This window comes from Microchirus variegatus (assembly GCF_963457635.1).
Source record: "Microchirus variegatus genome assembly, chromosome: 22".
Classification (NCBI taxonomy): domain Eukaryota; kingdom Metazoa; phylum Chordata; class Actinopteri; order Pleuronectiformes; family Soleidae; genus Microchirus; species Microchirus variegatus.
Window position 1 is genome coordinate 843,236 of NC_139823.1, and position 24,631 is coordinate 867,866.

A 24,631-nucleotide genomic window follows, 5' to 3' on the forward strand; every position below is an offset into this window, starting at 1 on the left:
TTTCCATTACACGTGCCAACAGCCTTTGATCTGACGTCAGAGGCGACGGGACAATCGCTATAGATGACATATCTATAGCTGATTCAGATAGTAACATTAAATAGTGATTGTTGTGATTATTTATTGCATTTAAATGTGCCTGGAACTGGAAGGGTTAGGGTTAGGATAACCTGCCTGTGAGGTTTTGGTGACGTGTGCGCACTGTGGCACCTGCGCTTCGCTGTGCACCGAGAGTAGACCAGGTTAGAGCTGGACCCGTTAAGGTAAAGCGGGGTTCCCCTTCCTCCGGTCTTAACCGGGGAACATAGGTACGACCCCTCCTTGAACCACAAACTGCAGACCAAGGTAAGCCCATACAAACACACATTTCTCCTCTGGATATCTATATTTAATTTATTCAGATATACCAAATAAGAAATTAATGTGCGTCATCTGTGAACGCGTAGTTGAACATGCTCTGAAAAAGCATAATTTCCTGATTTACAAATATAATATAACTATAAATAACCGCAGCCATGTGTGCGCACTGCTGTGCCAGTTAAGACCTGCCTTTTCAAACGTGAAATCACTAAATCACTTTGTACGTGCTAAAATAACATATTTACATTTTCTCCTCCCATCACACGCAAAATAGCGTGTAAACGCCCCATATTGCATATGCATTAAGGCAAGAACGCTAAATGGGTTGCGAGTGCTATTTTGCCCATCTGAGGGACGCACTCCTCGTTGCGCCTTGTTTGTAGATCAGCATCAACGCAGATCTGCGTGTGCAATCCACGCGCAAAGCTTTAGTAAATCAGGGAGCCCAGAGAGCGCACATGAGAAAAAAATTTGCATCAACCACCTGAAAAGCAGACATATCAGCATATTTTAAACACTTGCTCTCCTGCTCTGGGTCCAGGTGCAAAAAAGAGTCCAAGTGCTGTACGCCCTGCCCCTGACAAGTAGAAAAAGTCCAGTCACCACAGAATGACCCAGCTTGGCTATCAGAGGGAAAATACTCCCCCTGGCTGTACAAGACTGATCCTTGAAAGTAATCAAGTAAAAAAGTAAATGCATACATGCATAGATAGATCCTTCTCTCTGGATCTGTATGCCCTCCCATTCGCCTGTCACTGACTTTTTGGTACAACATCTATCCACCATCATCACTGAAAACTGCTGGCGAAGAAAAAAAATGTCAGATTTATGTAACTATACATATACGTTTATAGAGATGAAGAGTGTTGCTTCCTGCCAGAGGAAGTTATCTTGGTTGTGTGATGTCAGCTCCCTGAGCTCTATACTAGACACAAACTAAATCACTGATTTCTCAGCCTGTTCTCTCTTATTACATATATTAAAAGTGACTGCATTATTTTCTTGACTGTAACTGAATACTGTAATACACTTACCAAGCACATTGACAGTAGTGGAAGCTTGAGTGTTGCCCAGAGGAAATGTAGCAACTTTACAGGAATAGATCCCGACATCAGAAAAGCCAACATTTTCCAGTACAATGGTGGCATCATGAGATGAAGGTGAACGAAAATACAAGCGTTGGCTAAACTCTGGAGGGATGGAGATGCCATATCGTGGGTTGTACACAGCCACTGTGACAGAACCTGATGGTAGACGACGCTCCCAGGAACTCTGAGTGAGTGTAAGGTTTGTTCCTACCTGTACCCTACACTCCAATGTCACATTCTTCCCCAGCACAGCGCTCACCCTCTGTGGTACCATCACCTGACTGCTCCACACACCTGCACACAGACACAAAAACAAGAATCCACATGCAATCATGTTCATTAACTAATTAATTAAACAACCTTTATAATCAAAACATCTTTAAAATGCTATGCTCAGTTCAAGTGAAGTATAATCCTCATCTTGTGTTGCCAGAACAAATAATTCTTGTGTTGCCTTGCATTCACAATAAAAGTCAGAACTGGGAGTGACGTCACTCTGGGGCCGTGTTCCAGTCGTATCAAACTGGCTGTTACAGTGAGAGAAGACACACAGAGAAAAAAGTGTTTACGAGTTCGCGAGATCCAGCGATAGACTGTGTGTATAAAGGAAACAACAACAACACAGCTTCTTTTCATTCTCCGACGTGGAAGCACTGTTGATCTGGTGTCATAAATTATTTTATGTTTCTCCACTTCATCAATCAGTCTCTTGTTGTACATTATGACTCTCCGAGACGCTCTGATTAATTGACTGTTGACCTGCCAGCACCGGTCACGACGTAATATTGATGTGAAGTTGTGACAGGCTGTATGACCACCTTATTGTGTTTTATTTTGAAAGGGGGGCGAAAATTTTTATTTTGATTCTGTGTCGCTTTTCCTGTCTGGTGCGAACTGCTCTGTTGGAATTTAAGATTAAGATTAAGATTCCCTAGATTCTCTACCTTGCTGTCGCAAGCTTGAAGCCCTAACCACTAGGCCACAGCTGCCGAGGTACAGCAGCGGCAACGGCAGAAATAAAACTGCTACCTATGGATATCGCTGCGGCGTGGCGAGCCGCTTCTGGGACGCTGCTGAGACGCTTTTCGCAGCGCGTCTGATGGAAATGCTCTCATTGATTAGAATGGAATCGATTTGCAACGGCGACCGCGCCGCTGCTGTTCCGCGTCCAGTGGAAATCCAGGGTTAGAGTCTGTCCAAGATCAGTTTGGAACACCAATAAAATGATTCCAACAAGATGCATGTACACTGTACACGTCTCTTTGCGCAAAATGAAACTTGGCTGCAAACATCGCAGACTTTGTTCTGAAGGCTGAGGTGCAGGCCACAGGGTTCAGAACAAATGAAGGGCCTTGCGCTCATGTGACTGTTGGTCGGAAAAGCTTCCTGTCCTGGGAAGGAGAGAAAGTCAATGGAGTCCCCGAGGGGAACAGTAAAAATACAGTCAATGGTTAGCAGAGGTACAGTTCATAGTGTGACTCTAGCAAGAGGAGTGTGTCTGGGCTAGTCTGAGGGCGTCTTGGCAGATGAATTGGTGCTAATTACAACAAAACATCCAATACAACCATACAATCGTTCTTGTCTGTTACTTAAACGCATCCCTAGATGAGTTCTAGGCGTAGCACAGGAAACAGGTAGACAGTGCACCAAAGATGGATGATGGTACTAAATGAATAATGAAACAAAACAATAGAGATAGTGAGGAAGGAAGGAGGGAAATTCAGGTGTTTTGGGGGGATTTAGTAAATAGTGGCTAGACCAGGAGTCTAGCCAGATTTTTTTATACACCTCGGCTTTTTCTATACCTGGGAACAAGAGCGCACGTAATCCGCGCAGCGCACGCTTGTCCAGGTGCCGATTAAAACCCAAGTCACAATATCAAGTGCGTCATTATTACAGTTACATCGTTCTCGTCAATAAAGATATTATATTTTGGGATGCAGCGATAACTCGGCGGTCGAAACACAGCTACAACACGGTGGAACAGCACCTGTTAAATGCTGGAAAGTCTCTGCGCAAAAACAAAACTTGGCTGCGTGCGCACAGATTATGAACTCCCCGCTACATTCACTTCGCACCAGAGAACATTCTCTCTCTCATTCTTCTCTCAGTAAACTAAAGACGTCAGCTCATCTGATGCATCTGTTATTCCCTTAAAGGGATATTTCACCGTTGAGAAGATGGATATCTATTAAAACTAGGTCATCTATGTAGTATAAATGTGAAATAATATTTGAAGCAAGTGCCTTCTTGGCTGAGAAAAGCAGAAAAATTTATAACTCCCAGAATGCACAGTGCTCGCTTCCTGCGAGATTTCACACACCGCCATTGTTGCTCCTGAGAGACACAGACGCGTCCATGAGCTGACAGCGTGACACACGGACACAAATCCCCGAGGGAAAAAGCCATAGTTGGCGGATACATAACGAACCTGCAGGTTAAACAGGATTGTTCTCTATTGTGCTAAATTATACCGGGACGTGCAGTAAAAACAAGGAAAGGACAAGCAGTAAGTTCCCATTATTTGCCGGTCAGAGATTCAGAGCGGTGCTGAAGCTTGAAAGCTAAGCTATGCTAAGCTTCTTTGGAGTGAAGAAATCGGAAAAAAAACCTGGAAGCTAGCGGGGTTCACAGTCTACAGTTCCAGCAGGAAGACGTAACTGAGAGGTAAGACCAGCGATAATATGCCACTCTATTTCTGCTCATAGTATTCGATGTGATATAGTTGTCGGCAGTGAAGCAACAACTTTGTAAACGTCAACAGTATAATGTCCACAGCTCACCCAGTTGGTATATTTAGCTGAAAGGTTTGTTTTCCTGAAAAAAAGTAAAATCTTCGTTCATATTTTATGTGTGATTGTATTCATTGTCCTTTACAGTTGAAGCATGGATTAATCAAGTCTGGGAGAAACTCTTCACAGCATCCAGCTCTGCTCCTCTTCACCACTGTGACTCCAGCTGTCCCACATCAGATTCTGACACCGCTCTTCATGTTTCATTATTTATTTTTTGTTTGCATATTGTGTTAGACATGCTTTTAGATTTGGCTCCTTTTTTATTTTAATTTGTACTCTTGAATATGATGGTAAAACATTTTCCTTTGTGAATAATAAAGTTATTTTTTCACCTTCACACCCTGCATGCATTTGTACACTTGTGTAAAGTAAATATTTGTGGAAGGAAGCTGAATATTTACTGATTTTGTTATATTATTATACTAGACAAGTTAGATTTACGCAATAAAAATGATGTAGTTGTCATCAGTAAACAAAGTAGCTCTAATTCTGAAGTGTTTATCAACCCTTTCTCCAAATTAAATCACTTTTCATCAAATAATACTGTAATGGAGGAACACTAAGGGCTAGAAAATAAACCACAACATTACATTTACATTTTTAATATTAATAGTCATAAAAAGACTTATTATCAACAGTCTTCATAGTCACAGTAATGTTTTCATGAGCTGCGTATGTTCTTCTGAACAACACAGGCAGGTAAAACAGGACGATCGTCTTTCCCCAGTCTGTGGATCCACTTCACGAAGTGACGGAAAGGTGTTAGGTGATATGACTGTCTGTAAAACAATAAATATAGCGTTAGCGAATCGAAGTAGCTGTTCTTACATGTAAATGAACTGTAAATATGCTAACGTTAGCTCAGCTGGCATTACATATAAACATGGATAAATATGGTGGTAAAAATATCTATAAAACAAAATACTCTAAAATACTTTATACGGAGGCGGCTGTTTATCCCGTTTCCTTCATCCACCGGGCCGGCGCCCGCTACCCCCGTTGCCCGTCCGTCCGAGATGTTCCAGATCCGGCCAGTGCCAGGCCGAAGTGCGTGCAGCTCGCGTTTTGCATCATCTGACGCGGTTTGTCACGTGTGTAGGGGCTCTATTGGAAAAGGTAAACGGATTTATTACAACTCAGTGAAAAACTGCGGGAGGGAAACACATTTTCTAAAATATACTACCCCTATTCTAGCAACACAAAGCCACATGCAAATCAGTGAAGTATCCCTTTAATTACAGCGTTAAAGTGTCTTCTTTCACAAAGATTAAGACCACAGAGTGAAAACTATGAAAAGTGCACTCTGCTCTTCAGAGTCTGGCACCACGTTTCACTCAGATCACCTGCACTTCATCGCGACTGTACTCCATCCGCGTCATAAAGATCATTATTTTTATGTGGGGATAAAACACCCCACATAGATATGAAATGAGCGGTTGGAGACACAGAGGAGCGACGAACTGCGCAGGAGAGGGAGAAGAGAACAGCGCAGGGGCGGTGCGCAGAAATAAAAGGGCCGTTTGTCTGCACCACATGAGGCAGATGAGGGAGCACTACCACTTTTGTATTTATGTTTATCGTTGCATCGAGATGCATCGATAATCAGTTTAGAATCAAATCGTTGGCCTCTGAATCGTAATCGAATCGAATCGTGAGGTGCCAAGAGATTCCCACCCCTATTGCGCAGTGAGAATGACTTACATAGCCTTGCCAGGCTGAGGGAGAACTAGAGTAAGGATCCGATGGTGGCCATCCAGGCAGGTGCTGCATCCTCTTCCAAGTTTCCAGTGCCTCTGCCAGGTACCGGTGGATCAGACCCTTCATTTCCTTCTTTGGTTCCTCTTTCTCTATGGCCTTAGTGTACTTCCCTTCTCCCTTTCAGTCTCGGCAACTGAAGTAGGTTCCCCCTTTTGAGCAGTGAGAATGACTTACACAGCCTTGCCAGCTGAGGGGGAACTAGAGTAAGTATCCGACGGTGGCCATCCAGGCAGGTGCTGCATCCTCTTCCGAGTTTCCAGCGCCTCTGCCAGGTACCGGTGGATCAGACCCTCGATTTTCTTCTTTGATTCCTCTTTCTCTAGGGCCTTAGTGTACTTCCCTTCTCCCTTCAGCTTCCTCTGAGAAGCCATAACCATTTACCTCATCCGGGTGTTGCAGTCAATGCACATCTGTGGCACGTGGTGAGTTCCTTTGAGGAAGTTGAGGAAGACTATACAGTCCCTCGCAAAAGTCTTGTCACATATCCATTTCGTAGAAACAAAAGCTTATAACCTGACTTTTAATTAATCCATTGGTTTTTGAAATTTCTCATATGAAAGCTAAAACCCTCCCAAATGATGTTTAATATACTAAAATAAATGTACTTCACTGAAGAAATGTTCATAATTTAGTGAACACAGAAAGGTCCGATTTTGGCAAGACAAAAGTTTTGTCTCCGACAGAGAGCAATGTGAAACTTAAATAATTTACTTCTAATACAAAAATGTGTTACATAACATCAGTGAACGAGCACCGAAAGCGGTATTAACGGGTTCGTGCTTGAAGCACGCGAGTAGATGTGTGCCCGGCTTGACACTTGAGCCCTGAGCTCGTCTCTCTATATTCACTAACTACTATCAGTGGCGGTAGTAGTTATTATCAGCGCTGTCCATGCGGATGTTGGGCTGTGGAGGCAAAGTAATGTTTTACTTCCTGTTAAGTGGGTTACACTTTCTGTTGGGAGGTCATCTTCTGCATGTTCAGGATAGGTCCCTGGTCTCACATATCAAGTTCCGTGCAGATCAATCAATGTACAGTAAAGTTAGAGGGAACTTCCTGTTTAAAATGATTGACTTCCTGTTGGCTCAATGGTGTGGCCATTAACATGTTCAGGGAAGTTCCCTTGACTCTCATATCATATTTTGTGGAGATCGGGCAATGTACGGCAAAGTTACATTCTACTTCCTGTTTTGGGCGTTATTCTTCCTGTTAGGAGTTTAGCTTTAGCAGACATGTCCAGGATAGGTTCCTGGTCTCATATATCAAGTTCCGTGCAGATCGGTCAATGTACGTTGAAGTTACATTTTACTTCCTGTTTCTGCAGTTCCACTTCCTGTCAAGAGGGCTTGTTTTGCTGACATGGTCAGAGCGGGTCATACATATCACGTATTAGGAGGATACAACAATCTCTGTTATAGCAGCATAAAGAAGTGTTTTCATACAGACACTGTTTGCCAACTTTGGTGGACCCTATCTCGTACGCCATGGAACATTTAAAAAAAACTTCAATAACTTTTGGTCCTCAACTGGTCCACATTGACCTCACTAAGTTTGAAGTTGATAGCACAAAAGCTCTAGGACAAGTTTGTTCAAATACCAAATGTGATTCTGTCTGCTGTCACCAGGGGGCCTTGTTTCCAAAATCAAATATGTCCATATAGATGTCTTCAGGGCTGGAGTATCATCAATCCAAGGAAGTTTGGTTTAGATCGGAAGAGGATTCGCAAAGTTATAACAGTTTTTTGTTGCAAAAATCCCACTTTGCACCGTGAATGTGGCAACACCGTTAAACAAGGGGCTATCATATTCAACACGCATCATCTACCATGCGTTTTGAGTGGTTTCACTGATTTTGAGTTGGATACGATAATCTCTGTATAAGTTATTCCTGAAATCGTACAAAAAACTTTTTTTTGTATATTTTCTGTCACCACCAAGGGGCGATGTTTTGAAACTGGACAGTTTTTGCATAGGCGTCTTCAGCAATGGGCCATCATCAATAATCACGTTTGCTTCCGACTCGACCTTCCATCGCAAAGTTATAAGAGTTTCGTTGTGTTGCAAAAAATCTGAATTTTCGCCAACTTTGGTGCCCCGTATCACCTGCACCATGCTATATTTCAATAAACCTTCCAGATTATTCCGCTACTCAACTGGTCCACAGCAATCGATTGCTCAAATCTGTAGGACTAGATAGATTTTGTAGCATTGGTGCAAATTCGCCAAAAACGCCTCAGTATTCACGTTCATTCGAAAATGGTGGCAACTTTGTCACCCCGTATCTCGTGCGCCATTCGATATTTTTTAAAAAAACCTTCCAACTCATTTTGTCCCTCAACTGGTCCACAGTGATCTCACCAAGGTTGAATGTGATCGCTCAAAAAATTTAGGACAAAAAAAACGCCTTCAATCCAAAATGGCTGCCTTCCTGTAAGATTCACAGGACATGTCAGAACTTTTATTTACAGGACAACCTAATGAACATGTGTACCAAGTTTCGTTCATGTAAGCCCACTAACATTTTTTAACGCAAATTCCCGAACCACTTTTATTCGCCGATTCACACCAGGTCTGATGCTGTCGCAAAAAAACTGTGAGTTTTGGGATACGTTCAGGCCTTCAAAAACGCGCATTCCTCGTGGGAAAAATAATAATAATAACTCTTTCAGTTTCAATCAATTGCACAGTCGTGCTCGAACCCTAATAATAATCCCTCCAGTTTCAAGAGGTTTATTGCACGGTCGTGTTCGAACCCTAACTAGTACCGCAAGCGGATCTGAACAGGTTCGAGCTGATGCACGCGTTCATTCACCGCACGTGGCGCTAGTTATTTTCAGTACTAGTCATTTTCAGCGGCGTCCCCGCACATGTCGTGCTGTGGAGCCATCGCAACGTGTGCAATGAACGCATCAGAGCGGGTTCCTAGTTTTGAGGGGATCTTGCGACGTACGGCAAAGTCAGAGGGCACAGCCTAAAATGGCTGACTTCCTGTTGGTCAAAGGCGTGTCTGTAAACGTGTTCAGGGAAGTTTACTTATCTCACTTGTCAAGTTTTGGAAAGATCGGACAATGTTAGGCTTTACTTCCCGTTATGGGTGTTCCACTTTCTGGAGGGAGGTCATTGTTGGCAGACATGTTCAGGACAGGTCCCTGGTCTCTAGGGCTGTAAAGTCAAAGTTGACTGGTCGACTAATTGGTCGACAAGCTCTGGCTCGACCAAAATTGTGATTGGTCAACTAAATGTTTTATTTTTATTTTTTTTTATTGTGAATTTCTTTAGGAGGAAAGTACCACATGCTTATAGGTGAGTTTTACAGCAGCCGAGCTTCACAGGTAACAGCCTGTCTTCAGAGAACACCCCCCTTGTTTTCCATTATTTTGGTTTTGTCCAGCCCAGTGGGTTGTTGTGGCTCTGTGGCTGAGCGAGAGACAGATTAGCTTTGCCATTAATTAGACGTAAATTTTGAGCTTTTCATTTTAGGCTACAGTCAGTCCTCCTGTCACATCCATGTCAAAGACATCAGCAGTGTGGCAGCATTTTTCAAAAGTAGATGACGGTAAAAAAGTGGAATAAAAACTTTGCAAGCAACAGTTTGCTTTTCACAGCCCTACTACAAACATGACATATCATTGAAAAACGCTAAGCTAAGGTTGCTCCGTTTTGAGTATGAATATATTTGAATTATTAGCATATTTCAATGTTTTAGTCTAATAATCGTTAATGGTTTTATAACTGCAGGTGCATCCGCTCGTAACAGCGGCAGCGTCCCGCAGTCTATTTGTGTCTCAGCTGCGAAGCTGCGCTCCTATGTTCAGTCTCGCTCTGTGTTCCTCAACAGTTTTTGTGCTGATATTACTAGTTATTTTCGGATATCACGGGCTATGGTATTGCGCAGATGAACGTAATGCAAAACGCTGTCAGAGCCGTCAGTCTCTGCTGAACTCCAGCCGTGGCTGCAGGTCTTTTCAAATTAAGAGCCGCAGTCGCACAGGTACTTTGCGGGTGCGGGTCTTTTCAAAATAAAAGAGCCAAAAAAGTAAAAAGAGCCACACCCACAAAGTACCCCCCGTCAATTAGTCGATTTTTGGTCGAAATTTCAGGGCTTTAGTCGATCAAGACTTTCTTTGGTTGATTACAGCCCTACTGGTCTCAGATATTAAGTTTTGTGGTTATCGGCCAATGTACAGCAAAGTTAGAGGGCACTTCCTGTTTAAAATGGCCGACTTTCTGTGGGTGAAAGGCATGTCAGGGAAGTTCACTTGCCTCACATGTCAATTTTCTTGTTGGACTTTACTTCCTGAATTCCTGTTTTGGGCGTTCCACTTCCTGTACGGAGGTCATCTTTAACAGACATGTTCAGAACTAGTCTCCAGTCTCACATATTAAGTTTCAGGTGGATACAGCAATCTCTGTTAGAGCAGCATGAAAACCTGTAAATGCAATATTGTCTGCTGTCACCAGGGGGCGCCGTTTTCAAATGAAATATTTTCATATAGACATGTACAGGACGGGTCTCTAGTCTTACATATTAAGTTTCAGCTGGATACAGCAATCCCAGTTAGAGCAGCTTGAAAAAATGTAAATGTAATTCTGTCAGCTGTTACCAGGGGACGTTGTTTTCAAATTGAATATTTTCATATAGACATGTACAGGACGGGTCTCTAGTCTCACATATTAAGTTTCAGGTGGATACTGCAATCCCTGTTAGAGCTGCATGAAAAACTGTAAATGTAATTCTGTCTGCTGTTACCAGGGGGTAGGGATGGGAATTTCACACATTTTTATAGTCGATTGTCGAGGTCCACGTGTCGAATTTTACGTCAACTTTTTATTTTTTTATTTATTTTTTTTTTTAACAGCAGCAGTGCGGGGGTGTAAACTATTCTACAATGTACTACTTCATTTTAGGCTCAAAAACATGGCTGTAATGTCCATTATTGACCATCAGAAAAGCGATAATAAAAATGAGGGGCAAAAAAAAAGGAAAAGAAGCGGACTCTCCGCTGGAACGCGTGTGTCGCCACTCGCCAGACGGCTCAGGTTTTTGAACCTACGCTCGTTAGGTGTCCACCAGAGTGAAGTACAGTGATCCTGACTGGGTGAGATGCCGTCTTCATTTGTGTAGAGCTCGTGTTATGTCCCCCACTCCCGTCCTAAACTTAAGCGCAACCTCGTTCGCACTGCACGGACTATACACACACGCACAGCCACTCGAGAGAACGAGCCAGTGACGCGCGCACCATCATGCGCAGAGCGCAGGGAGTCTGGACAGCAGGATCATCTTCTCGTGCACAGCTTCCTCAACCTCCATGGTCGTGAACTTTACTTGTTTGTGACACTTCGACTTTTTTTGTGGAGGTGCGCACGTGTCGATCGATTTGTCGACAAAAAAGTCCCATACCTACCAGGGGGCGCCGTTTACGGAATACAATATTTTCATAAAGCCATGTTCAGGACGGGTCTCTGGTCTTACATATTAAGTTTCAGGTAGATACAGCAATCCCTGTTAGAGCAGCATTAAAAACTGTAAATGTAATACTATCTGCTGTCACCAGGGGGCACTGTTTTCAAATTGAATATTTTCATATAGACATGTTCAGGACGGGTCTCTAGTCTCACATAATAAGTTTCAGGTGGATACCGCAATCCCTGTTAGAGCAGCATGAAAAACTGTAAATGTAATTCTGTCTGCTGTTACCAGGGGGCGCGGTTTTCGAAATACAATAGTTTCATAAAAACATGTTCAGGACGGGTCTATATTGTACATGCATCATCTACCATGTGTTTTGAGCGCTGTCAGTCATTTAATTTTGAGTGTGATACGATGATATCTGTAAAAGTTATTTCCAAAATCTTTAAAACCCTGCATTTCCTGAAGTGAGGTCACCTTTTCGTGACGGGTCTCTGGTCTCACATATAAATTTTGAGGTCTCTACGTTAAAAGGAATACTTCACTGATTTGCAAGTGGCTTTGTGTTGCTAGAAAAGCAGTATTATTATTTATTTTTTTTTAAATGTGCTTCTCTCCCTCAGTTTTTCACTGAGCTGTAAAAAATCCCTTCTCCAGTTTCCAAGCAGACCCTATCAACGCGTCAAATGACGCAAAACGTGTCATCCATGTTTATATGTAACGCCAGCTGAGCTAACTTTAGCATATTTACAGTTCATTTACATGTAAGAACAGATGCTTCGATTCGCTAACGTTACAATCATTGTTTTACAGACAGTAATATCACCGAACAGCTTACCGTCACTGTGGAGTGGATCCACAGACTGGGGAAAGACGATAGTCTTGTTTTGCCTACCTGTTGTTCAGAAGAACACATGCAGCTCATGAAAAAAAGTACTGTCTCTATGAAGACTGTTTATAATAAGTCTGATTTTTCTTTTTATGACTATTAATATTAAAAATATAAATTCATATATGTTGTGATTTATTTTCTAGCCCTTAGTGTTCCTCCATTACAGTATTATTAGATGAAAAGTGATTTAATTTGCAGAAAAGGGTTGATAAACACTTCAGAATTAGAGCTACTTTGTTTACTGATGACAACTGCATAATTTTTATTGTGTAACTCTAACTTGTCTAGTATAGTAGTATAACAAAATTAGTAACTATTCAGCTTCCTTCCACAAGTCTTTACTTTACACAAGTGTACAAATGCATGCAGGGGGTGAATGTGAATTTATTATTCACAAAGGAAAATGTTTTACCATCATATTCAATAGTACAAATTAAAATAAACTAGGAGCCAAATCTATCCGTGATATCCGAAAATAACTAGTAATATCAGCACAATAACTGTTGAGGAATACAGAGCGAGACTGAACAGCACAGCGCAGCTTCGCGGCTGAGACACAAATAGACCGAGGGAGGCTGTTGCGGGCAGGTGTGTCTGCAGTTATAAAACCAATAAATGATTATTAGACTAAAACATTGAAATATGTTAATAATTCTGATATGTTCATACTCAAAACGGACGGACCAACATTAGCTTAGCGTTTTTAAATGATATGTCATGTTTGTAGTAGAGCTGTGAAAAGCAAACTGTTGCTTGCAAAGTTTTTATTCCACTTTTTTACCGTCATCTACTTTTGAAAAATGCTGCCACACTGCTGATGTCTTTGACATGGATGTGACAGGAAGACTGACTGTAGCCTCAAATGAAAAGCTCAAAACTCACGCCTAATTAATGGCAAAGCTTATCTGTCAACCCACTGGGCTGGACTAAACCAAAATATTTGAAAACAAGGGGGATGTTCTTTGAAGACAGGCTGTTACCTGTGAAGCACGGGTGCTGTAAAACTCCCCTATTAGCATGTGGTACTTTCCTCCTAAAGAAATTCACAATAAAAAAAAAATAATAATAATTAGTCGACCAATCACAATTTTGGTCGAGCCAGAGCGTGTCCACCAATTAGTCGACCAGTCGACTTTGACTTTACAGCCCTATATATAACGTGTGTGTAATAGTCTATCAAACGTTACTTTTACAACGTTGTCGCTTCACTGCCGACAACTAAATCACATCGTATACTATGAGCAGAAATAGAGTGGCATATTATCGTCAGACTTACCTCTCAGTGACGTCTTCCTGCTGGAAATGTAGACTGTGAACCCCGCTAGTTTCCATGTTGTCTTCGATGTATTCTACAATACTCCAAACAAGCTTAGCATAGCTTAGCTTTCAAGCTTCATCACTGCTCTGAATCTCTGACCAGCAAATAATGGGAACTTATTGCTTGTGCTTTCCTTGTTTTTACTGCATGTCCCAGTATAATTTAGCACAATAGAGAACAATCCTGTGTAACCTGCAGGTCCGTAATGTATCCGCCAACTAAGGCTTTTCCCCTCGGGGATTTGTGTCTTTGTGTCACGCTGTCAGCTCATGGAAGCGTCTGTTTCTCTCGGAGCGACAATGACGGAAGTGCGAACTCTCGCAGGAAGCGAGCGCTGTGCATTCTGGGAGTTGTTGTCATTCGTGTACATGAGCGATAAATACATTTTTCTGCCTTTCTCAGCCAAGAAGGCACTTGCTTCAAATATTATTTCACATTTATACTACATAGATGACCTAGTTTTAATAGACATCCATCTTCTTAACGGTGAAATATCCCTTAAAGTATGGCGACACTGCAAGGTTCTTAAGTGGACTGGGGTCTGATCATGTTATCGACCATTTCACATGTATGTGTATGTGGAAAATATTCTTAGTTTTTTGGAATTTTTGATATAGGATGTGTGGGGGTTTTCTCAAAACTGTGGGAGGAGTTGAGCATCAAACTTTTTGGTGGAGAAGTACAATTATATACAGAGAGACTGACAAGCCCCCGCTCCCCCCTTCCCCTCCCTCTCCCTTTACACACACACCTGCGTTTCTGTTGAAAACCTCTGAGAGTCAGAGAAAACAGCACCTTTTAAAGTTGTCATATTTCATGAACGGTATATGATAGACCTAAAATATCTGGATTGTGAGCGTCACAAGGCTTTCAGCAGCGTCCACATCTAATTTTGTGAGAAACGGGTGATAATTGACTCGAGTAATACGGAGTTAAATTTGTTCCACGCGTATTTCTTGATTTGAGATCCACAAATGAAAAAATTAAATTTATAACTTTGCATATTTTTTCTGTTTAAGTTGTTAAACTTGTGCGCAGGAGAGGAGTTTGTTTGGAGATTTTTGTGATTCATTTTCTGCTTCTCACTAGAGTGTGCCACTTTAACTACCACCCACGCACGCAATACACACCCATTATAAAATTTACAAACTTAAAAAAATTACGAAACTTAAACTGCGATTTGTGTAAAACCGTAATATGTATCTTATCCTCGACTTGGGTGATAAAAGTCCCGTCTTGTGACCCGTTTAAAGTTTGAATCACGTTTCTACGTCAAAGTATGACGACATTGTGAGGCTCCAAAGCGGGCTTGGTTTTTCCACTTTTTCCGTCCGTTTCCCATTCATGTCTATGTGGAACTCGTTAACCCTGTAGGACCCAAATTAAGAAAAACCTAAAAAAAAAAAAATGTTCGACCTTTCAAATGTTGTTGCAGGAGGCCTTTGATGCAGAAATCAAAGAGTTTTTTGAAAAGACAAAAAGTGTTTATGTACGTTTTTAGAGAAATTTTGCCATGTTGGGCTTTGGTGGTAGCAGAATTTCTGTCTTTGTACTCACTTTGTCTGAACAACAATTCAGAACAGCTAAGGGTTCATTTGCAGGGTTGATTGCTTACTTAGCTCCATACATGTATATAACATTTAAAAATAATCACACATTAGTCTTATTTTTATGAAATTATTTATTAAAAATTAATCTTATTCCTTTTTCTTTTCATGACAGACTTTCATTGTTAGCGAGTCCTAAAAACAGTTCTTGTCTTCTGAAAAGCAAGGCGAACATTACACTTGCTGCATTGTGTGTTGGTGAATCCTTTATTGCTGCATCCTCTCCCTGTCTTCATGACCTTGCGTACATCCAATGGCAGGTGTGCACATCTCTTGGATGGTCTCTTCTGAGCATTCAGAGGCTTCCTGATGTCACGGTCTGTGTTGCTGGGCTCTCTTTGCCTGAAGATGATATCCAGACGAGAAAATCAGTGTTGCGACTGATGAAATATTTTTTCGGCCAGCGACACCGATCACGGTGCATTGTGCGTTTGTTTGTTTTTGGCTCAATGTCCACGTAATTATCAGCTGGACAGTCCATGGGTGGTTTTCTTTGTCCACTTGTTGACAGACATCTTCATCTGAGTCTTCATCACTCTCATCAGTGTCATCGAGTTCCATCTCAACTTCACTCTCTCTCTGTAGTTTGGATGATATCAATCACATCTTGCACACTGTATCACGGCTCTCACCTTGCTGGTGGCATTCTGGAAAAAAAAGCAATGAATTAACATGTATAAATATGTTTTTTATATTGTAGCACATAATCTGAAAGAATAGATAGGGTGGTGGACCAAGTCCTCTGGGAAGAAATGCTTTCAAGGCAGACAATACGCTCTGTTGATTGTAAGTCGCTTTGGATTACAGCATCTGCTAAATGCCCTAAATATAAATGTAATAGTCTTAGCCTATGGTCTCTACTTATACCAAAAGAAAAACATGCATACTCCCACTTACATCCAAACCCCACATTCAGGAACATTTACACCTTTCCCAGAACTGAATTGTCTGTTCATATCCTCTTTGTGGACAAAGACATGGGATTTTAGCGCAGTCTGATCAAATGAACTATATATATATTTTCAGGGTTTTCCCCAGAAAACCTGCTAAGCCCGATGGTACCTCTCGGGCCCACTGGCGGCCCACAGCGTTTTTGTAGAAAAAAAACATTTTAGTCTTACAAAAAAACACTCTTGAAATTAAATAAATAATATAATTTTTTTTCAGTTAAGTTAAATATTAATTAGTAGTAATCGTAGTAATTAGTAGTAAGTAATCGGCCAGTGAATCTTAAAACAAGCCATGCAATGGTTACATTTAAGAGTAAAATAAATCAACATAAATAAAAAAATGGTAGTGCCCCCTCATTTGCCTCCTCTGGGGCAGACAAACGGCCCTTTTATTTCTGCGCACCGCCCCTGCGCTGTTCTCTTCTCCCTCTCCTGCGCAGTTTGTCGCTCCTCTGCACTTCTGCGTCTCCAAGCGATCATTTCATATCTAAAGCAGACTGGATCATTTTTCTACGTGTTTTATCCCCACATAAAAATAATTATCTTAATGACGAGGATGGCGTACAGTCGCGATGAAGTGCAGGTGATCTGAGTAGACCTGAGTAAAACCGCAGAGCGCACGGTTCATCGTTTTCACTCCGTGGTCTTAATCATTGTGAAAGAAAACGCATTAACATTGCAATTAAGGGAATAACAGATCAGATGAGCTGATGTCTTTAGTTAACTGCTCAAAGAGAGAGAATGTTCTCTGGTGTGAAGTGAATATCGCGGGGAGTTCATAATCTGCGCCGCACGCAGCCAAGTTTCGTTTTTGCACAGAGACTTTCCAGCGTTTAACAGGTGCTGTTCCACCGTGTTGTAGCTGCGTTTCAAACGCCAAATTATCGGTGCATCCCTAAATATAACATCTTTATTGACAAGAACGATGTAACCGTTTTAATGACGCACTTGATAGTGTGACTTGGGTTTCAATCGGCACCTGGACAAGTGTGCGCTGCACTTATTACATGGGGGAGCATGTGGGCCGCCAGGCTTATAATAAACTGGGGGAAACCCTGATATTTTTTAGGCATAAAACTTTTAAATCAGTCAAATTTGACCAGAACACAACACAAGGGTATAATATATGTAATGTATACACTTCATGTATAAAGAAAATCCTCTGTTTCAGGCAGTGATGTTGTGGAGGGAATACAACCTGTTTGTGCCCACTGCAACAAGCCTGCTATTTTGACTACCACCAAGATCCAGTGTTGTAAAATTACAACAAATATGTAACATGCTCTAAATGAAATTTGATGCATCTTTTACACAATAACTAAATATGTTCATGCTCTACACAGTCTAACAACAACCAAAAAATTAAAATACATTTTACTTACTTGAATCTGATGAATCCAGTCCAATGAAACAAAGAGATTTTGTTCGGAGGAAATCTTGAGAGGTTGTCTGTGTTCATGCTCATAAAGCGGGACATTAGCGGGATGTAATATCCACTAGCATTGTGAGACTGAACAATAAGACCCAGTGACTATGTACATTTGGTAAAACACCAGATAAAATATAACAGATTGTCTTTAGGGATGGCTAAAGGTAACGTAATTTAACAATCGTGGGTCTTACAGGGTTAAGGGTTTTTCGCGATTTTTGTCGCCATGGTTGCGCAAAACCCTTATAAAAGTCATAGCACATCATTCCCGATCAAAAGTTTTGATATAACTTGTGTGAGGGTTTTCTCAAAGCTGCTAGACGAGTTACGCGGCGAAAAACAGGAGGAAGAGGAATATAAAGAAGCAGAATAAACACGAAGGATTACAAGAGATGCTTGAGGCCTAAATGCATTGCGGTGCAGGCTATGGAATGAAATATGTGCCACCAGAAACTGAATTTGAATCGTTTATATTTGAATTTGAATCGCTAAACTTGAATAATTGCATTAAAAAACTGAATTTGAATCACATAATTTGAATTGCTAAACTTATATAATAGCATTAAAAAATTTAAATTGAATCACATAATTTGAATTTGTATTGTCTTATTTGAATTATTGCATTGAGAAAATGATTCTGAATAGTATAATTTGAAATTGAATTATTCAAATTCACACTCCATGTGTCTTTGCATTCAGTTCTCACGATTCAAATTCAGTTCTCAAAATTCAGATTCAAATTACTGCGACATACATCCGGTTAGTTCAAGGATGAAGGAAGAGCAATCGAGCGCAGATACAGGATAATCGCTTTGGATTTTGCCAGAACACAGCAGCAGAGAAAACAAACCTGAAATAAATCCCAGAACGCGGTTTTAATATCATTTGAGGCTAGAAATTAGTGATTTGGAATTCAAAAATTTGGTTTGTGTATTAAGATGTGATGTATTTATAGTTTGGCAGCGACTTTGATCGGCTCCGCTTGCGTGCAGTGCCCGGCACAGAGCAGCCCTATCTCGGCCTGCCCTGTTGAAACGAACCGCTGGCTCAGACGGCTCCGTCATTAGATATTTGGTGTGATCGATTGATTTGTTGTTGACGCGTTACTTTCTTTTCGAATGTAAACGTTTTGACCTGATAGTTTAAAAGTCTCTATAGTATGAATGTTTTATTTATTTTAACTTTGAATGTCAGGCAGATAGGCACAGCATCCCCTCGACCCTTAATGAAGCTTAGCACTGCCACCCGCCATTCAAACAGTACAACACTCGGGTGTTTGTTTACATGTGTGCCGGTGAATGAACAGTGACGGTGACCGGAGCAGATAGTGAGCGTGTTGAATGTTACTGTGCAATCAGCTAATAAAGCCAAATTCTCTTCAGCAAAAACGGCCTGTCATGTGTGTGCCATCAGGAGATAGAGCAGGAAAGGTTAACAGATAAATTAATTAATATGTGTTCGTCTTGGTTTCAAACTACAAGAGCTGCCACGAACGGCTTCATTAACCACTGGCTGTAGCTCTATCCTACCGGTAAGTTTCACTTTACGTTTACTTGACTGGACTTGTTTAGGTGCTACTGGTTAGCAGATGAGAGGCTGACAAACTCTGATCTATCCGGCTGCTTCAGCTAAGGTAATGTAAATGTAGTCTAACGTTAACTTAGCAATAAGAGATGAGATGAGAGTTTGTCAGCCTAAAATCTGCGAACCAGTAGCACATAAACAAACCCAGTCAAGTAAACAAACTAACGCAAATTACCGGTAGGATAGAGCTACAGCCAGTGGTTAAGGAAGCCGTTCGTGGCAGCTGTTAACAACGCCAAGCCGGCAGATCCTGTATCTGCGCTTGATTGCTCTTCCTTCATCCTTGAACTAACCGGATGTATGTCGCAGTAATTTGAAACTGAATTTTGAGAACTGAATTTGAATCATGAGAACTGAATGCAAAGACACATGGAGTGTTGAATTTGAATAATTCAATTTCAAATTATACTATTCAGATTCAGTTTTTCAATGCAATAATTCAAATTAGACAATACAAATTCAAATTATGTGATTCAAATTCAGTTTTTTAATGCAATTATTCAAGTTTAGTGATTCAAATTCAAATATAAACAATTCAAATTCAGTTTCTGGTGGCACATATTTCATTCCATAGCAGGCACCTAATAATAATAATAACTCTTTCAGTTTCAATAGGGATCTTGCACAGTCCTGCTCGAACCCTAATAATTCCTTCAGTTTCAATAGGTTTCTCGCACAGTCATGCTCGAACCCTAATAACTCCTTCAGTTTCAATAGGGTTCTACGCACCTCATGCTAGAACCCTAATAATAACTCCTTCAGTTTCAATAGGTTTCTTGCACAGTCCTTGAACCCTAATTCATTTAGTTATCAATTAGTATGGTTAATAGAATAATCGTTGCAGCTCGACTAACTGGAGTACTGGTCCTGACAAGGTCAGTGTCACCCACAGAGGTAACACACTAGCCGTAACCTTAACCATAACCAGTTGATGCCTAACCTTATACTTCATTAGGACTAGGTTTTGGTCTCCACGAGGACTACTGATCAATATATATGCCAGAAAATGTCCTAAAGAGGTAGGGAATACACACACACAGTTTCTATGGCAGCCTCGGCTTGCACCATCACCCGCGGAGGTGGTGCTGACCAGCTGCCTCTTTACAAAGGCGTTTAACATCAAACTTGTAAACAAGCTTCATTTGCTCTGTCTTTGTTATCAGATAAAGTTGATTAACTTGCAACTTTCAACAGCCTCCAGTTTGAAGCTTAAACTGGTCACCAGTCTTCGCTGGGATTTCTGCTCGACACACGCGTCGCTCTCCAAACTTCTGTGTGGCGACAAGAGAACAAATACTACTGCGGTACTGAACCCGAGACTCACCTGAAATACAGCACAGGAGGTGGAGGTAGGCGTGCGTGCCGTGCTGACTGCGGTGACAAGATGGTGACATGTTTGAAAAGGCAGCGATACCTCCCGCTCTAGGACTGTTTAACGGTATGTGCAGAGAAACTCCTCAGCAACAACTCCTCTGAACAGCATGTGGACCGTACCATCTGCAGCGCAGCCAGAGGGGTGGCCGGGAGCACACCTGACAGTAGCACTGAATGAGCCTTTGTCGAGGTTCTACAACAGCATCCCCCTGGAGGAAGGGCCCATTTGTATACACATTACGTCATCTCTGTTGGTAACCCCACATATAGATTAATTCATCTGAAACATAAAAATATGGATACAAGGTATAATGGACGTTCTGGAATGAAAAAAATCTTGTAATAAAGAACATTACAACCTATGTTTATTATAAAATATTACAGATGAAATACAAAAATATTAATAATAATATAACAATCAAAGATACAAGCATACAATATTAAATATAAGACCATATATCGCAGCTATATAAAAAGGGACACAATATTAGTATGCAACATAATCAACAATTAATACATACAGTAAATAGACTATTGTAAGGCAGGTGTGCATTTGTGCACGGGTGTAGGGATTTGGATGTTAAATGGGGATAAGATATGCAACTAGCAGTTAAAACGGTTACTGAAATTCAAATTTAAAATTTTGGAAAACTTTGAAGCTTTGCATCAGCTGGAGCTGGAAATATTTCAAATGGCGTGCTTACTTTGAGAGGGGTGTGTTTAAGATCATTGACCATTTTAAATGGTCAATGGTCTGTATTTGTGTAGTGTTTTTTTTTTTTTTTTTTTTTTTTAATCTCGATGACCACAGAAAGCAGCTTTGCAATTTACTCATTCACACCCATGCACTCACGTTCATACAATGCATCTATGCGCAGTGCATTTTCCATCACACATCTTTCATACCCATTCACACTGCTGGTACAGCCGTCGGGAGCAATGTGGGGTTGATTGCCCAAGCACACATCGGTATTTAGCAGAGTAGGAAATAAAACCATCAACCTTCCAGAGTGAAACACACTGAGCCACTGTAGAGATTAAAATGGGTACCGAAATTCAAATTTGAAATGTATATAACATTGCTGTGCATCTGTTGGTCCTCACAATCAAAACCTTGTTAGAAAAAGGAACCAAAATACTAGAGCAGTGGTTCCCAACATCTGGGTCCAGACCTACAGATGGAGATGATCATTATTATTAGCTGAAAACTGAAAGAGTTATTAATAGGTTTCGAGCACGACTGTGCAAGAACCCTATTGAAACTGAAGGAATTCTTTATTATTGTTATAATTATTCCGCGGACTAAATCGCATTTTTGAGGTCTTTCCCTTGCGCCTAAACTCACAGATTTTCGCAACAACATCAGACCTGGTGAACGATTGCGTGTGAACATTCTGATTTTGAACGAAACTCTTATGACTTTGCGATGGAAGTTCCGATCCAAACCAAACTTGCTGTGGTTCATGATCGATAGTTGCTAAAGATGACGATGAAAAAAGTTCGAAAACAGCGCCTGTCCTGAAAAAATAAAATTTTCTCTTTAGCACACACACACACACACACACACACACACACACACACAAACATTCTTCATACATTCCTTCACACAGGTACCCCACTCACATATGCACACCTCCCTTACACTTAAACTTATTACACAATACCATAATGAATCCTCTTGACACCTTTTACTACACCTCGCACGCACCCTAGAGTCACAACAATATATCTGCAGAATTCTCTTATCTTCCTCAGAGCCAACTAAGGCTGAATCCCAATTCCACCCCTTAGCCCTCCCCCTTCCCCCTTCCCCCTACCCCTTTGTCGGAGTTCCCCTTGGCCCTCAAAGGGGTGGAATTGGGATTCAGCCTTAGACTTGCCTCGGAATGGTTGACTTCTGTTGTCTCTCTCTTTGCGCAAAGAATAAACCGATGCTTCAGCCAGTTGCTTTTTGATCCAACTTTATTTCCACATCAGACATCTCTACAACAGAAATAGCCACAACAGCGCCCACTGGTGGTGACAGAATTATGAACAAAACAAAGTATATTTATGATCATAACTTTGCGAATCCTGTTCCGATTTGAACCAAACTTCCTTGGATTGATGATAATCTGAAACTGAAGACGTCTAAATGAAAATATAAAATTTAGAAAACAGCGTACCCTGGTGACAGCAGACAGAATTACATTTGATATTTGGACTAACTTGTCGTAGAACTTTTGTGCTATCACCTTCAAACTTGGTGAGGCCACTGTGGACCAGTTGAGGATCGAAAGCTATCGTAGGTTTTTTCAAATGTCGCATGCTGTACGAGAGAGGGGGCACCAAAGTTGGGAAAAATTCTGATTTGCAAAAACAGACAACGAAACTCTTAAAACTTTGCGATGGAAGGTCCAATGTCCTTCCTTGGATTGATACCCTGGAGACGTCTGTATGAAAATATTCAATTTCTAAAACAGCGCCCCCTGGTGATGGCAGACGATGCCAATTACTGTGCAACAGAAAAACAAACTGTTATAACTTTGCAAATCCTCTTCCAATCTGAACCAAACTAACTTGGATTGATCACAGTCTGACCCTGAATAAGTCTATATGAAAATATTCAATTTAAAAAAACAGTGCCCCCTGGTTGCTGGAGATAACATTACATTTCACACTTCTTTATGCTGCTATAACAGAGATTGTTGTATCCACCTAATACGAGATATGTGAGACCACAAACCTGCCCTGAACATGTCAGCAAAAGACAACCTCCCGCCAGGAAGTGGAACCAACCGAAACAGGAAGTGGAATCTAACTTTGCCATACTTTGCCCGATCTCCACCCAACATGAAATGCGAGTCAAAAGAACTTCCCTGTACACCAGTGTTGTTTTTGACAACCATCTTAGATTTAGTCTTAGTCTTTTGGACGAAAATGCTTATTAGTTTTGGTCACATTTTAGTCACTTCTATATGTGATAGTTTTAGTCGACGAAAACTCAAAAGGGTTTTAGTCTAGTTTTAGTCGACGAAAACTCAAAAAGGATTTAGTCTAGTTTTAGTCGAAAAAAGAAGTATAGTCTTTTAACAAATTTATTTAGGTCAATAAGTATTGGAGACTGTTGTTGGGCAGTGTCGCACATAAGTTGTGAAAATAGCAGCAGACCTATAAGTTCAACACACTTCAACACACTGTGAGCTTGCAGATTGGCTATTATTACACACAGAGATGACCACATCGTTCCTGAATGTAAACATGGCTGAACATGCTGCTAAAGAAACACACACATAATGAATTGACGTTAGCGCAACAAAAGCTAACTTTAGCCACTACTACTAACTACTGTGTCCAGTTATTTCATTTCCTGCTTTCTTTCTGACGCTAAATAATCCATCTGTTTGTTGTTTGCTAACACGTTAGCATAAAGATCGCTAGCTTAAAATGCTAACGAGTCCACTTACACAAGTGTCAGATTAGAAGAAGTACAGCCGCAGTTCAGTCCCTCTGGGATTCCTTATCCATCGTCATTAAACGGTGAACACACACACACACACACACACACACACACACACAAACACAGACACACTGCAGAAGCAGTAGCGGGGTACGTGGATATTAAGTAGCCATGTGCTTTCTCCGTGACCGTCAGGTGATTGGCCGAAAAAACGAAATGTCATGCAAACTCACACAAGTCTCGTCATGTTTTCGTCATCAAAGAGTCATGTTTATCTCGTCACCATCTCGTTATCGTCATGAAAAAAAGTGGCGTCAACGAAAAGATTTCGTCATCGTCGTTGATGAAAACAACACTGCTGTACACGTTAATGGACACGCCTTTGACCCAACAGGAAGTCAGCCATTTTAAACAGGAAGTGCCCTCTAACTTTACCGTACATTGACTGATCTGCACGAAACTTGATATGTGAGACCAGGGACCTGTACTGAACATGCAAAAGATGACCACCCAACTGAAAGTGTAACGCACTAAAGAGGAAGTAAAACATTACTTTGCCTCCACAGCCCAACATCCGCATGGACGGCGCTGATAATAACGACTACCGCAAACAGTGAATGAACAAGA

At 41.2% G+C, this 24,631-nt stretch overlaps 1 protein-coding gene across 1 annotated transcript in view; it reads right to left on the reverse strand.

Annotated features, from left to right (window-relative positions):
* Positions 1–20,614, reverse strand: part of LOC310942910 (nectin-3-like protein) — a gene marked incomplete at its 3' end in the record, with an annotated part of 51,395 nt that extends 30,781 nt beyond the window's left edge. Inside the window, exons 1-2 of the mRNA XM_083908376.1 lie at positions 20,516–20,614; positions 1,395–1,742 (exon numbers count right to left, since the gene is read on the reverse strand). Coding sequence (XP_083764502.1) covers positions 1,395–1,742; positions 20,516–20,585 — 418 coding nt within the window. The 5' untranslated portion in view covers positions 20,586–20,614. The remainder of the gene's footprint in view (positions 1–1,394; positions 1,743–20,515) is intronic.
* Positions 20,615–24,631: the final 4,017 nt, after the last annotated feature.